The sequence below is a fragment of the Dermochelys coriacea genome, chromosome 12 (assembly GCF_009764565.3).
Source record: "Dermochelys coriacea isolate rDerCor1 chromosome 12, rDerCor1.pri.v4, whole genome shotgun sequence".
In the NCBI taxonomy this organism is placed as follows: Eukaryota; Metazoa; Chordata; order Testudines; family Dermochelyidae; genus Dermochelys; species Dermochelys coriacea.
In genome coordinates, this window is record NC_050079.1 from 33,239,844 (window position 1) to 33,256,756 (window position 16,913).

At 43.0% G+C, this 16,913-nt stretch overlaps 1 protein-coding gene across 1 annotated transcript in view; it reads left to right on the plus strand.

Annotated features, from left to right (window-relative positions):
* Nucleotides 1–700: 700 nt before the first annotated feature.
* BCO1 (beta-carotene oxygenase 1) overlaps nt 701–16,913 on the plus strand; it is a 31,356-nt gene continuing 15,143 nt past the window's right edge. The window contains exons 1-2 of the mRNA XM_038368085.2: nt 701–873; nt 15,053–15,181. Of these exons, the coding sequence (XP_038224013.1) occupies nt 810–873; nt 15,053–15,181 (193 nt within the window). The 5' untranslated portion in view covers nt 701–809. The remainder of the gene's footprint in view (nt 874–15,052; nt 15,182–16,913) is intronic.

Here is a 16,913-nt window from a genome sequence, read left to right on the forward strand (position 1 = left end):
TAGTCCCTTGCTCTGCAATCACATGCTTTATATTGAAATTAATTATTTGACGGGAGGATTTCAAAATGAACACTGGAATCAGCTAAGAACCTAATCTTGAAACAAAAGTGAAGTTAAAACTCTTTTTTTTTTTTTTTAAAAAGATCCCTAACTCCACTTCACTCAAATCATACAACGGTGGGTATGTTACAACCCTGGTTTGTGAAGACAGCCATTTGTCATTCAGAGAGGTGCCCTTTAGCTTACTTTCCAACAGTCTGGTCAAAAAATAAAACACAGAGCTGTGCACTGATCATTTTCTGCTAATTCTTAGAATGGCACAAGCTTGTATTCCAGAGAGAAGGATGTCAGCTCTGGAGACTTTTTTTTTATCAGCTTCTAAAAACAGGATCACAGTAGCAAGTGGAGATTTCTTTTGCTCTTTCCTTCAACATTGTCATATGGGCAGGGATCCCTATCTAATCAATATCTAAAGTTTCTCAGAATCCCTGGGATTCAGGTGGGATCTGATAATAGACCCCTGCCGAACTGATCTCTTGTTCAATCATGAGCAAAAAGGCAAATGAATTAGTTCTCTCTGTCCATCAAAGGAATTGAGATTAAGAGTTAAGTGTGGAGAGGGAGGGAGAGAATTATAGTAGTATGTGCTAAGGATTAAAGAAAGGATATCAGTCACCAGCAGCTGGCTGGAGGCGCACTTTGGCCCTATAAATAACAGGAAAGAGCTGTTTCCAGCCTAGTCAGAGGGGATACCACAAGAGCAACACCAGCTGTGCAGCAGATATACAAGTTGTTTAAGTGCAGCAGACATGGATGTGATCTTTGGTAGAAATAAAGAGGAGCACCCAGAGCCCATAAAAGCAGAGGTGAAAGGTAAGGAAATCTCGTCCAAACTGGGTGGGTATTTTTGTGTTTTCAAATGAGTTAATAATCTAGCACTTGTTTCCCCAAGACAACACTGAAAAGGGGAACTGTTGGGCCTAATGAAAGGGAGACTGAGAGAGAGAGAGGTAAATGGCTGTTTAGAAGTTTGAGATCAGATCTTATTTCTACCCCCTAATTGCAGGACTTTTCTCACTTTATGGACATTTTTGGGTGTATCCTTTTCAAACTTACTTGGAGGAAACAGTCACTGAAACTGGTGGTTACCAACAAAGTCAGGGGGATTCAGATCTGGTGCCACCCCCATTTCCCCCCCCTTCTTTGTCCTTTCAGTTTCTTTCTTTCTCTCTCTCTCTTCTTTCTGTAGTCAGTCACTAGCCTCTAGTCTCTTTCTCCATGTTGCAGTTCAGAGGAGTGGCTGATATTGTCATTTTCACTTCCTAGAACCAGAGAGGGACACTCTAACTGTTTGTAGAACTGTTTCTAAAGACAAATAGAAAGGCAGACATAACTAATGCCAAGTGGCTTAATTACAAAGAGAGCAGAACAAACCAGAGAAAAGAACGGTTTTCCTGAATCAGGGTAATTTAAAGTCATATGATTTAAGTGGGTAATTTAATGAAAATATATATATTCTACAAATTCTCTCTCTATATAATTTGTAGAATGCATTTTGGGTGAAGGTCAAGGTTCCTTCCCCACTCTGAATTCTAGGGTACAGATGTGGGGACCTGCATGAAAAACCTCCTAAACTTATTTTTACCAGCTTAGGTTAAAACTTCCCCAAGGTACCAAACTATTTTACCTTTTGCCCTTGGATTTTATTGCTGCCACCACCAAGCGTCTAACAAATATATAGCAAGGAAAGAGCCCTCTTGGAAACGTCTTTCCCCCCAAAATCCTCCCAAACCTTACACCCCCTTTCCTGGGGAAGGCTTGATAAAAATCCTCACCAATTTGCATAGGTGAACACAAACCCAAACCCTTGGATCTTAAGAACAAGGAAAAAACAATCTGGTTCTTAAAAGAAGAATTTTAATTAAAGAAAAAGTAAAAGAATCACCTCTGTAAAATCAAGATGGTAAATACCTTACAGGGTAATCAGATTCAACACATAGAGAATCCCTCTAGGCAAAACCTTAAGTAACAAAAAGACACAAAAACAGGAATATACATTCCATTCAGCACAACTTATTTTATCAGCCATTTAAACAAAACAGAATCTAACACATATCTAGCTAGATTACTTACTAAGTTCTAAGACTCCATTCCTTTTCTGTTCCTGGCAAAAGTATCACACAGACGGAGAGAACCTTTGTTTCTCCCCCTGCCACCAGCTTTGAAAGTATCTTGTCTCCTCATTGGTCATTTTGGTCAGGTGCCAGAGCGGTTATCCTAGCTTCTTAACCCTTTACAGGGGAAAGGGTTTTTCCTCTGGCCAGGAGGGATTTTAAAGCTGTTTACCCTTCCCTTTATATTTATGACAGAAGTCATTTCAGTAGATACTGTGTCCATGATTAGTATTTTTGCCTTGATTTGATTGCCACATTTTATCTCATTCTAAAGAGTTTTGTGATGCAGCGAGGTGAAGAATGATTTATAAAGAGTGGTGGTTGTCAGAACAGCAAGTAGGTAAAAGTGGTACCTTCTGAATCAACAGATCTGCCCCTGGTGTGAATTCAGAGTCATGTCTGCTGATGTTAGAGATAAAAACAAGATTTTATTGCTTTTCAGTCCTGTAGTCATGGCTAACACAGATAAGGGGTGAGCTGGATTCTACGTACTCTGGTTTGCAATCCTCAACCAGAATTGCTTAAAATCTTACCTGCAAAATCTTTATTGGTAGAGATGCAGTGCATCAGAGGACCCAACTTGTCTCTCAGATTCCAGGTTTAGGTCATGGTGCAGAGACAATGAACACAGAATTCCACAATGCCGATTTTTAAAGTCACTTTTCAGAATAGAACACACTTAAAACAGATGATGGTCCAGTTACTTATTGATTGAGGAAACAAAGAAAATCTTTAAACATTCAATATTTTTCTCAGTCAGCTATGCACACCTTCCCTTCTCTGTATTTTTCCGTGGCTTCTATTATCACTCACTCTATGTACTGATCTCAGTTTGCATCTGAGGCCTTTATTTGACTTTCCTTCTTTCCAGGAACTTCACCGGCAACTCACTGTGCTATCCTATCTAATAACATGCTAATTTAACATGACTTGATCACTGTAATGTCTGATCACTTGCCAAACATTTATGGATTCATCTTCACATCCCTCAGGGGACATAGGAAAATATCATCTCCTCCTTGCAGATGGAGGGGGAAAAAAATCTTACTAGGGCCCCGATCCTTAGGTACTTTACGCATTACTCTGCTCAGCATTGCAATGTTTGACCTCGAGGTGGCCTGCTGCTCAGTGGGATCTTCAGCCATGAGTTAGGCTCCATTCCTCCTAGTATAGAATCATAGAATATCAGGGTTGGAAGGGACCTCAGGAAGTCGAGTCCAACCCCCTGCTCAAAGCAGGACCAATCCCCAACTAAATCATCCCAGCCAGGGCTTTGTCAAGCCTGACCTTGAAAACCTCTAAGGAAGGAGGTTCCGCCACCTCCCTAGGTAACCCATTCCAGTGCTTCACTACCCTCCTAGTGGAAAAAGCTTTTCCTAACATCCAACCTAAACCTCCCCCACTGCAACTTGAGACCATTACTCCTTGTTCTGTCATCTGGTACCACTGAGAATAGTCTAGATCCATCCTCTTTGAAACCCTCCTTTAAGTAGTTGAAAGCAACTATTAATTCCCCCCTCATTCTTCTCTTCTGCAGACTAAACAATCCCAGTTCTCTCAGCCTCTCCTCATAAGTCATGTGCTCCAGCCCCGTAATCATTTTTGTTGCCCTCTGCTGGACTCTTTCCAATTTTTCCACATCCTTCTTGTAGTGTGGAGCCCAAAACTGGACACAGTACTCCAGATGAGGCCTCACCACAGTACTCCAGATGAGGCCTCACCTCACTCCAGAATAGAGGGGAATGATCACGTCCCTCGATCTGCTGGCAATGCCCCTACTTATACAGCCCAAAATGCCATTAGCCTTCTTGGCAACAAGGGTACACTGTTGATTCATATCCAGCTTCTCGTCCACTGTAACTCCTCAGTCCTTTTCTGCAGAAGTGCTGCCTAGCCATTCGGTCTCCAGTCTGTAGCAGTGCATGGGATTCTTCCATCCTAATTGCAGGACTCTGCACTTGTTCTTGTTGAACCTCATCAGATTTCTTTTGGCCCAATCCTCTAATTTGTCTAGCTCCCTCTGTATCCTGTCCCTACCCACCAGCGTATCTACCACTCCTCCCAGTTTAGTGTTATCTGCAAACTTGGTGAGGGTGCAGTCCATGCCATCCTCCAGATCGTTAATGAAGATACTGAACAAAACCGGCCCCAGGACCAACCCTTGGGGCACTCCACTTGATACCGGCTGCCAACTGGACATAGAGCCATTGATCACTACACAATGAGCCCGCCGATCTAGCCAGCTTTCTATCCACTTTATAATCCATTGATCCAACATATACTACTTTAACTTTCTGGCAAGAATACTATGGGATTATAATTCATGAGGAGAGAGTTTCGTGTATGGAAGGGATCTTCAGAAACTGGATGGCTGAGCAGGAAGCTGCCTAAACTAGCCTGGAGTGATATGCTGAGGTGAGGGGTAGAGAGAAAAGAGGGGCTTAGGCGCCTAAGTGGTTGACCTCTGCTTGGGAGCCTCAGCCACGAATCCTCTCCTGGAGCTAGGTGCCTAAGACAGGTCATCTGCTTATGTAGCCCATGGACTAGCAGCTGAAACAATGTCTGTCTCTCACCTATGTTTCCCGGGCTGCCTTTTGTGCAGAAGCTTTGCTGCGCCTCCATGCATTAGTGGCTTCCTTCTGTTGCAGGGGGCTGGTAAGAAGCAAATGTTAAGTGTGCTCAGAACTTGCCTACTTGACTGGCCTTTGCTGGCGAGATAGGCTTTCCCCTGCCTACTTTGAGAATCCTGCTTCAGGGCTTTGGCTTGAGCTAGGGCTGCAAGCGGCTCATTACCTGTGGAGTGGCTTCAGTGCATAGGCAGCTTTGCAAATGCTGACTGGTGGAAATTTAAACACCTACAAGGTAAGGCAGCAGCTGAGCAGCAGATCTGAAAGTGTAAGTGGTGCCAAAAGGGTGGACTTAGGTGCCTCAGAAGCCAGATAGGATATATCTACACTGGGGGAAAAATCCCACGGCAGCGAGTTGCTGAGTTGGGCTTCCTCTAGGAGGCTAAAAATAGCAGTGTAGATGTTCCCACTCAGGGGTGGGTCTCAGAGCCTGGGCTCCAGCCTGAGCAGGAACATCTACACTGACTTTTAGCCCCGTGGCGCAAGCCTCACAAATCTTGTTACCCGGGGTTCTTTCAACCCAAGCTCTTGGTAACTTTTACTCTGTAAAAGGTGGTGTCAGGGGAGACATGGCCGTCCAACCAATAGATGGCTGGCACAAAAGGGACAACACGAGTGCTTTCACTTAAAGCTAAACTTTACTTGGTCTCAAGCACTTATACGCACGTCTGCAACAGGCTAGTAAAACACCCCCAACCTTTGATAATTACCAAAGCTGAGTGTGGCTCTTGAGTGGCACAGCAGCAGCCTGTCTGCTGCTGGGGAACACAAGATGCATCCAGAGGGAGAGTCCAGTCCTGAAGAGTCCCACCACCTCAAACTTTTCCCCCTTATTTATACATTAGTAATAGAATGACATGTCCTTAAAGCAACTTGTTAAGTAAGCAGTTTCAATGGTCAAGTGAGAGGTTCCTTCTTATTATCAATTAACCAGGTGTGGGTTTTTCCAGAGTTTGAAGCCTGGGGGCCCCAATAGACATTACTGGGACACATTCTGCTCTTCTAAAATGCATGTATCAGCAACTTCAACACAATTCTTATCAGGAAGGACAGGGGCCAAGCTGTCTTCTCTGTGGCACCCAGAAACCTCCCTCCTCTCCTGCCTTGGTTAAACTGAGACTGCTGAATGGCCAATTTACAGCTTGCTGACTTGGCTGCTTTTAGCAAAAAGCCATAGTGGTTTCAGGCACTTTACTGGTTTGCCAAAGTCTCCCCGTACAATCTGAGTCAGTTGACCCAGGCTCTGAGACTTGCTGACATGGGTTTATTTTGCAGTGTAGCTGTATCCAGATCCTGAAAGGTATTTAGGTGCCTATGTACATCTTGAGGTGCCGGAATATCTTTAAAATGTGGCCCTGGGTTATGTGTACAAGGTCATGCAGGAAGTTTGTGGCAGAGTTAGAAATTGAACCAGGTATTCTAAAGCTCTATACAATACCTTAGCCACAAAACCATCCTTGCTCCATTATATATGCCACTGAAAGAGTTTGTCTTAGTTGTTTGACTCTCCAGATATCTTTAGAGTATTTTTAATCTGATGTGAGAACATGTTTTAATTAGGTCTCTTTTAACTTGAATCTAGATGTTCTTTGAATTGCAAAAATGATTGCCATTTGTTATGTGAAATATCTGAGGGCAGAGAATAGCTTTACCAAGGCCAAATCCTTGGTCAATCGACAAAGCCCCAAATGCTGCAGAAATACTACTTTTTTTTTTTTTTTTTGGATGCATGGTAGGAAAGGCAGGTTAGCCTGATTCTTAGTGGTGTGATGGTAATGAGGGTTGGCTGGGACATGGCCAGTGGGCCAAGTTCATTGCACTGATTCCTGTTCCAATGCCCCATTTAAGGTTGGGGGGGCCACAAAGGGCTCCAGTCACCTAGACTGTCTTTAGAGACTGCATAACCTGAAGTGTTCTGTTATGCAAATAAGAGCGTTAGATAAACATTCCTATTCTCAGATATTTATACTGGGCTACTTCAACTAAATATACTACTGAGCAAAAATGTTGTACTGTATCTAACTTTAATAGGCTGGATCTCTTACCATATGTCATTTCTTGAGTAGTACTACTCCCTCTGAACACATTTTTCTTCACTCTCTTGCTTATCATCTTCCCTTTCCCCATTTATCTTCTACAGTACTCTTCACCTTTTAGCAAAAAGAAAAGGAGTACTTGTGGCACCTTAGAGACTAACAAATTTATTAGAGCATAAGCTTTCGCTCTAATAAATTTGTTAGTCTCTAAGGTGCCACAAGTACTCCTTTTCTTTTTGCGAATACAGACTAACATGGCTGCTACTCTGAAACCTTCACCTTTTAGGTAATTCTATGCATCTAGGGCCAAATCTTGCTCACCTCACTCCAAAAAGTAAATCTGTTCTCTCCACTGGGACTACTTCTGTGAATAAGGCCAATGGAGTTTGTCCCCTGAAGTTTTTATAGTCTGTAAATATTTTAATATCAATTCGGCTGGGATGTTGTCAAGCCTTTCCGTTCTTGAGTGATTTCACAGCTTTCTTCATGCAGTATTGGAAAGTCATCCTCCTCTGTTGAAGCTGGGCTGCCTAAGACACTAGGATCTCCATTTGTCTGGTGGTTGTATAGATCAGAGCAGTAGTTTGTCCACCTATTGATGTCCCTTTCTTCTGTAAGACTGTTCCCTTTTTTGTCTTGATGATTTATGGAATTCGGAGGAGAAATAGCAATAGATGTACTCACCAAGATCTGCAACAAGATTTGGCAGACCAGTCAGTGGCCCTCCACACAGTCACTAATCATCTCTCTGTCAAAGAGAGGCCACCTGCAATTGTCAAAATTTCCAGACCATAAGCTTAGTTAGCCATCCCAGCAAAGTGATGTTGAAAGTCATATTGAACAGATTGAAATCACAAGCGGAGAGCATCATCACTGAAGAACTGGCTGGCTTTCATGCTGGAAGAAGTACCACAGAACAGATTTTCAACCTTCGTGTTCTATTTGAGAAGTACTTACAACACCAGCAGGACATCTACCACGTCTTTGACTTCAAGAAGGCGTTTGACAGAGTATGGCACGAAGCTCTCTCAGAACCATGAAGTACAATGTTGGTGGTAGCTTATTCTTGCCATTAGACAACTGTGTGCCAAGGCCAGCAGTGCAGTTCTCGTCAATGGCACAATAGGAGTGTGGTTTTGCACCACTGTTGGAGTCCGGCAAGGCTGCCTTCTTTCGCCCACACTGTTCAACATCTACTTGGAGTGGATAATGACTGATGCCCTAGATCACATATGCACAGTCAGCACTGGGGGGTGAACAATCTTAAATCTTCGGTTTGCTGATGATGTTGATGGCCTGGCAGGCAGTGAAGATGAACTTGCCAACCTTGTGAAGCGATTGGATGAAACCTCCACAAAATATAGCATGGAAATCTGTGCAGAGAAAACCAAGCTGATGACAGACAAACGTGATGGGATCAGCTCGCATATCACTCAGTGGACAAGAGCTGGAGACAGTTCAAGTATTTGGGGGCAATCATCACTGATGAAGGATCCAAAGCAGAAATTCTGGCAAGAATTGTGCCAGCAGCAGCAGTGGCAAAGCTAAAGCCAATTTGGAGGAATAAGAACATCTCCCTGGAATCCAAACTGAAACTGCTGCATGCACTGGTCATCTCCATTTTTCTGTATCTGTGAGAGACATGGACCCTTATGGCAGAACTTGAACGGAAAATACTGGTGATAGAGCTGAGATACTTACTTCTGTAAAATCCTGGGAAACTCCTACTTCTACCACCTCACTAATGAAGAGGTCTGCAACATCACCCAATGCAGTAGGTGACATGAAGACCTCCTGACGACTGTAAAGAAGTGCAAGCTGAAGTGGTACGGTAACAAGATACTCTGGCCTATCCAAGATCATCCTCCAAGGGATAGTACAGGGGAAGCAAAGAAGAGGTTAACAGAAGAAGAGATGGAATGACAACATAAAAGAGTGGACAGGAATGGACTTCAGAGACTCAAGCACTGACACACAATTGTCAGGGAAGGAGACAATTGGTTAATTGCTCATATGGTGCCCCAGCAACCAATGCGGTTATGGGAGTGATGATGAAATATTTTAATTAGGATTCTAGCTGTTTTCGCCAAGAGAATGAAAATTCATACAAGATCAGTGTTTAGAAATAGTCTTTTTCACTGTGTGCAGAGTAACATTTCTGTTGTATACAGTATTGTGTACATACAGTAACAATGTCTTCCAGCTGAGCCCCACTTAATGAAGGCTGAAAGCAATCCCACCATGTGGTGTTAGAGACCTACTTAATTTAACTGGTACATCATCTGTGTCTGCCTAGTCCCTTGCCCCGTATCTTGGGGAAACTCTGCACGAACGCATCTTATGGAGCAGGGAAGGTGTTTAGAGTATGGGATTGGTTTTTTCCTCCCCTCCCCCCCCCAGATATGTATCCTTTTTGGGGGGATTGAGGTGGAAGGAGAGAGAGAGAGAGAGAGAGAGAGAGAGAGAGAGAGAATTATTGTGGTTTTCCCCCTCCAATTCTGTTATACATGTAACAAGAAATAAAGCTTTTGCAATCTGAAAACCCCTTGGAATATATTAAACATACATTATTTATCTACTCTCAGCCCTCTAGTGGCAATACTGAAGAGAGCCACTCTCTTCATATGGCTAACTCTTACAGACTAAAGGAAAGTACATGAGAAGACTAGAATAATAACATATACCCCCTCATACTTCAGCAAGGATTTCTTATCTGGCTCTTGTGTTTGCACCATGTAACAAAAGTTTTTATGCTGTCTGTCAGAGAGCCTAGACTCTTCTGTAGCTCTTGTTAGAACAGTCAAATGTGCATCTGTAATCTTCATCCATTTATTCTCCCCCCTGCACAGAATTTCAAACCTAATACCATATGAAGATGTCTGTGTTTGTACTGTGCCTAGCACAATGGGATCCTGGTCCATGACTGGACTTGTTACAATATAAATAGTAGTAATGTGTATTCAATATTAGTTAAATAAATGTTCTTGGAATGTATTAAAGGCGGGCCTGTTAAAATCGCCTTCTATTAAGGTTGCCTGACTTTCCATTGTACTAGCCTGTTTTCAGTTGCTTAGAACTTTTCCAAACTTTACCCATTTGGACTGAAATTTTCCATGCCGGGTGTCTGCCTCAGGCTGAATGTGTTTTGAAAAATGTCAGCCAGAATTGTTCAGCCAGTTTTGAGAACAAGGCTGGTGTGACAAGATGTTCTAAGTATTTTCAAAAATTTTGGTGATTTTTTTTTAAACTGCATTATGCCTGTCCTGCTCCCTGTCTCCATGCTTTGGTGCAAGGACTTGAACTTTAACAGGGGGTTGGCCTTTGTGTCAGGGATGTGCCTTTTGCTATCCCTGTGAAAATCCACCCAAATTTGGCCAAGTTATAAGTCTTTGAAAAAATCTGAGTCCACACATGCTCGGTAGAGACTTGGATTTTAGCATTCAGATTCCCTGAAGATTCCATCCATTCTGAGCAGGTTCCAGTTTGGGCTGAGCAGGATTGTCCCTGAGGTTGCAGCTCTGGGCTGCTGAGAACTGTGCCAGGTCCAGATCCAAGCCCTGGAATTGAAAATAGGGTGTTTGAGAGCCCGGGAGAGTCAATGCCCCCTGCTGGGCTGAGGCAGCATGGAAGAGAAAATTACAGGATTCAAACGTAGTGAGTACAAGAGCCAAACCTGGGAGAGGAAAATAGACTGGGACAAAGGGCATAAAGGTTGGTTGGTGGTGGGAATCAAGGTGGGGCAGGGAAAGATTGGGACTAGCTGAGCAAGGAGATTGGCACCGAGGCAGAGATTGGGATGGAGACCATTGGGGACTTGAATGGGTGGGGGAACGAGAGAGGAACTGGAATCAGGGAAGGGGCTGAGAGTAAATAAGTGAGGAGAGAGGGGGATTGTCTGGAACAGAGATGGGAACTGAGAATGAGTGGGGCAGGAGGAAAGAGGTCAGAAGGGAGGGGAAATAGATTGGACAAGGACCTGGGGCAAAGGAGAACCGGGACAGGCTAGGTAAAGAGATTGGGACAGGAGCTGTGGAGGTCTCACTGACTTTGGACAAAGATCCCTGGAGGATGAGTAGGAGCAAGTGGGGATGGAGAATGTGGGGAGTGACTGGAGGCCAAGGTAGGGAAGAGAGAGAGAGAGATTACTTGAGGAGCCAGGATTAGGATGTGGCCTGGGAATGTCTGGTTAAAGAGACTGGAACTGGGAGTTGGGATGGGGGGAAGGCTGGGGGACAGGGATTCCAGAGGGGTGAGACTAAGACTTGCTGGGCAAAGAGCCTGGAGCTGAAACAAGAAGCCTGAGGAGTGCTGACTGGAAGTGGAGAATGGGACGGGGTGATGATACAGATGTGCAGAAGAGAGAGGACTGGAGACAGGACAGGCTGGCAGGGGTGGCAGAAAGAGTTGCATTTGGGGAAAAAAAGGTAGAGGTCTGTGCCTATTAAATAACACACTCCTCCAGAGCCTGGAGTGGAACTCATGATTCCTGAGTCTTACCATTCCTCTGCTGTTAGCAAATATCTGTGAAACACATTGTGAAAGTGTTTGTCTCATCCCCCTCTAGTGCTGGTCCACAGAGGATACCAACCTACTTGTACTATCAGTTACTTTTGAAGAAGCCGAGGTCTGTGTGGTAGCTCTATAGGTTTTATCCCTCATGATGTCACATGGTAGAATAGTTGTATTTTTGGTTTGTTTACAACCTTAATTTGGACCCCTTGTGAATATCCATTATGATGCAGTTTTTAATTTGTAAGGAAGATAAATATTTATTTGGAAACAGAGCAAAATAGCCCTCAGATACTCTACAAAATTACTTTTGCACTTCAGGTTGTTTGGGGAGGAAAACACGCACACCCCTTCTTCAAATTAATAAACAAGCAAACTTAAAGTCAATTAACTTCTCACTATGGGTAATTACTTAAACTTTTAATAAACTAAGTAAGACCACACAATACAAATTATCACATCAAGGTCACAGTTAGAATGAAGCACCTTAACAATGATGTGGAATGGAATCACCAATTGATTATAGTACCAGATGAACACTGCCAGTAATCAAATCATGAAATTAAGACAGCAGGTCAATTATTTCAAATACTAAATGCTGGAAGCTTAAGAAGGTGGTGTTTCCTTCTCCGTCCTTGACGTGCCTCCTCAACCCGGTGGGAAACTTGATGAGACCTTGGCAATTGGGCTGGCCCCAGCTGAATGGGAGAGGGGAACATTTGTCCCTCCCCTTTAGAGTCTGTAAGTACTCAGGGGCTAGTTTAGGATGAAGGGAGCTGGCTGGTCACCTCCCCTTTCATTAATTTAAACCCTGGCTCAGGCCACATGGATCCACTTTTTGAACAGTTCCAGACTATTGCCTTACTTTTTGATACATCAAAGATCTGCAACTCTCCATTCCCCTCTTAGTGCGGAGTGGTGCATACAGACACAAACCAGGTAATAAAATGGTTTAAGGGAGGACTCACTTAGCATGTTGGTTGGGAAATGATTAATGGCATGTACTGTTACTTACGCTTTTGCTTACATGTGCACAGTTTGTACACATGCACACCATACACCCTTTAAAAGGGTTAGAGAAAAATCGGTAATATTGGCAGGTGTCTCCATGCAATAACAAAATAGGGTGGGGGAGAGAGAAAAAAGAAAGTTTCTTAATAAAAGAAAAAGATTTGCTCTTCAGCTTTTGTGGCTTTCAGAGTGTCAGCACAGAACTGCAGGTCGGGGGAACAGATGATATCTCTGGTTGGTATCTCATGCTGACCAATGGGCTTTCTCTGTGCTGGTCAAGCTGGCGTAACCAGTGGTGGTCTTGGTCTCCTCCTCGTTAAAGCTAGCCTACAGAAAGCAAAGGCATCAGCCCTTGCTGACATTGTGGTGGAGTAGGAGGAACATGCCATTCTCCACATCTACCTTGATCCTTATGGTGGTGATTTTTAGCTTGTTCGAATTTATGGCACCTCCCTGGAGCTAATCAGGGGACCACAAATCTAATAACCCAGAAACATGGTCCTCTCCCAGTCACGGATGGGCAAGCTTGGCTCTTGGTCAGTTTGGAAAGTTCCTCCTTTAATTGAAAGTTCTCTTCTAATAACCGATGTTAGATTAGACCACAAGCATAGGCTACTCCAAAAATGTGATAAGCAGGAGATTGCTTCATGGAAGTATCTCAGTCCCCTCTGCTCCTCTCGTGGGGGTAACAGTTGGGAGTGCACATGGCCCTGAATTTACTAGGGCCTTGACACATTCTTATATGTGACTTATGACCTAGTGGTGACTGCCATTGCTTTTCACCCACTCATATTCCCACTCAGCCTTTCTTAAAATACTCCTAGAAGTCCCTTTTCAACTGCCCTTTGCCCTTTTTACCAGCAAAAAATTAGGGAACAAGTTGTTCATGGCTTAATTAGGTGAAGGGTCACCTTCCTCTTTGCATCAAGGCTGAGAAACAGAGTGGCCTCAAAGCCCGTTGTTAACACATCCTACTTAAACTACAAAGAATTAAAGTTTATACCTACTAAAGAAAAATAAATGCTGAGCACTCACAGCTGCAATTGAAGTCAGTGGGAGCTGTGCTTTTAACATAAAGTGCTATATAATACTAAGTATGCTGAAAAATCAGGTCATAGGGTATCTTAAATTGGGCACCCAAAATTGGTGGATCGTTTTGACCTTAATCTCTGTGCCTCAGTTTCCCATTAGTAAAATAGGGATAATAGCTCCTCATCTCAAAGGAGTGTTGTGAAAATACATTAATTGATGTTTATGAAGCAGTCAGATACTAGAGCAATCCATTTCACAAAAAAGCCTATGAGGCAATGAATAATTAGAGCTGACTAGAGGATGACCATTCTGTTTCAAGACAGCCTTCAAGATTTCACAGTTTGTTTTCATTCTGCATTGGAACAAAACCAGAACCTTTCAACCACTTTCACAAACCAAAACTGTGTTCAAACAGCCATTTTTTGGTATAGAAAAGATCAGGAATGCTTCTCGGTAGAAGTGACCAGAGAGACCATCCTGGACCTCAAAAATCTTCCTATCAAAAACTTAGTCAAAATCAGTACATCTCTGCAAAATGTTTCAGCTTTGATGGAACCAGATATTTTGACAAACATTTAATTGAAAGAAGAACAGGAGTACTTGTGGCACCTTAGAGACAAACAAATTTATTAGAGCCCACGAAAGCTTATACTCTAATAAATTTGTTCATTTCTAAGGTGCCACAAGTACTCCTGTTCTTTTTGCAGATACAGACTAACATGGCTGCTACTTTGAAACATTTCATTGAAAGTGTTTTGATCAGCTCTATTAATAATTTTGTCTTTGGAGCAGGGTTTGAACTGAGTGCTGTGGGGTCTCCCATTGAACAATGAGGAAGACACAAAATATTGAAGAGCTTCTCATTAAATGAGTGTCATCCATTTTGTGCACTGACTGAGGCTGTGGTCTTGTGGAGAAAAAATAGAATGTGATAAAGTAATTTAAGACAATAGCACATGCATATGACAAAGGAAAAACAGGCAAGCTTAATTCTGGCATTTCCTAACTTGTGAATGCTTGACTTTGCAACCTTAATGCTTTTTTAGCAAAGAGTTTTTTGTGAATAACATGTAGTAACTTGTTCCTCATGTGTCATAAATCACCAAATCCCTGTATCTTGTATTCAACCCTGGACAGCACTTATGTAGTATCAATACAATATTTATAATCTTTATTTATACTCTGAGAATTGACATTATTAGTGTTCTAAAGCACTGCCATCATGATGCTTCATTACACTGTGTAATTTCATTAGTGGGATTGTTACTGGAATTCACCCAGCCTTCAGTTTACATTGGCATCTTGGCCACTGAGGCATTTGATCTGTAAATAACTCCTATAATTTATTTCTGGTAACTCCTGGCTTTTGCTGGTAATAGCAAATGGGATTAGATGGATAATTTTAAAATGAAAGTTCAGGAAGAAAATACTCCTCCCTCATCAATCTCTTATAATTAGTAAATTATGTTCAGGTAATTTCATGTTTTCAATTTTGCATATAATGAGGGCCGCATCGTTAGGCAAACCTAAATGGCAAATACGCAATTGTAAAATCCTGACTTGCATCATCCATGTACCTGTTTACCTTTGGAAATTTGTCCTTTAGTGCACAAGGTTACCTTTGACTTGGAGTGGAAATGAACTGTGTCCTTTTTCTTTACAGGTGAGCTACCAAGCTGGCTGCGGGGGATTCTTCTTCGCAATGGCCCAGGCATGCACACAGTGGGGGAAACCCAATATAATCATTGGTTTGATGGCTTGGCTCTGATTCACAGTTTTACATTTAAAAATGGTAGGTTGCAGCCTTATAGTGCGAGCATCCAAAACAAGTCTTGGTCTCTAAACAGGAGCGTGAGGTTTTATAAATGTGGGTGGAGTCTGCTTACAATATTTGTATATTGAATTGTTTCAGATGCTTAGCTAAAGGTCCTGTCGGACATACGGTTGGTTAGGGGTCCTGCAAAACATTAGACTAACAAGGGTCGGTGTACCTAGTGAGCATCAAATGAAGGGAAGGACAGTCAATGCAGTCTTACAGACACAGCTGCCAAAGAGAGAAGGGGTACTGGTCTTGCCCTTCTCAGTGCGACTTTCCTTCTCTGAGGTGGAAATGCTGTGCTCACCTCAGAAGGGGAATGTGCAAAGGTGGCTTAAAGTCAGCCTTGCATGTTCCCTTGATCCTGGGGCTTCTGTGCTGGATCAGTCTTCTAAAGGCTGCTCTAATTTGCACCAGCTGCCCTTGGCCCCAAAAAAACATTCGAGAACCTTAGGATTGCTGGGCAGCAGGAATGCCCAGCCATACCCTTTTCTTCCAGCTACAGCCCTTCTCTGGCTGCAGGGAAAGGGGTGCCTAGGAGCTGTTATAGTGGCTCAGTGGCACAAGATGATTCCCCCCCTTACACTGGGGTGACCCTCCCTGGGACAGCTACATTGGCTTTAGATCAGATTTATGCTGGTGGCATGAGACAAACCTGCTCTAATGCAGAGAAAAAGCTGGCTCATAGTAACTAATTGAAATATTTTAAAAATGTAAGTCAATTATGTTTCCCTCAAGGATGTTAGTACCCATTAAAGGGCCAGGTCTTTTGACCCTTCCTGAGGTTGACTTCAGTGGGAGCTGAGGTGCCTGAGGCTCTCACAGGCTTGTGCTGTGGGCACTATGCATAGAGCTGTGCAATACAGAATATTTACACCGGGGTAAAATCCTGGCTCCACTGAAGCCAATGGCAAATCTCCCACTGATTTCAGTGGGTTCAAGATTTCACTCTAGGGCAGGATTTCTGGTGGACTGCTCTAGATACCATGGTTTTGAGTAGACATTAAAGTAAAGGATTAAGAAATGCAGCTCACAATAGAATTGCATTTCCGTTTACAACTTCCATTCTGCAGCTGTTTGGCAGCACATAGCAGCTTTTGCCTCTGCCACAGCTGAAGGTAGCCATGGCGCATCCAGGAGGTATAGAGACTTTGCTACTATGCTTCCATCCAGAGCCCCAGTACCGGCACGATTCCAAACTGAATCAGCTAATAGTACCATCATGTACAGAGGTTTCCTAGACATGGGAAAACAGCCTATTTACATTATGGGTTACACACCCTCTTAGGATTTGAACCTAGTTATGACAGCAGCCAAAAGTGAAACTAGGCCACTGTGCCACTTAGCTTGCAAATCAGGTCTCAGGTATATTTACTGTGTTTATATAAACAATACTTAAATGAATGTCCAAATCCTACTTGCTACCCTCAGGCAAGATGCTGGAAATGATCAGAAGCAATATTTCCTCTGTCCATACTGGTTTCTTTTTAATCTCAACCTGACCGTAAAATATGGAAATAGAATATTATTTCATCTGCTTTAGAATATAATGGGGGCTGTTTTTCATTGTGCTTATTTGCTGCACAATATACAAGCTTTGTAGGAGAATTGGGTTCCCTGCCCCTGTTCGTTTTTTATTTTCCATTGCTGTGTTGGGATGAGAGATTCCAGAAACACATTTCCTGTCTGCCTCCCCAGTTCAGTGCCT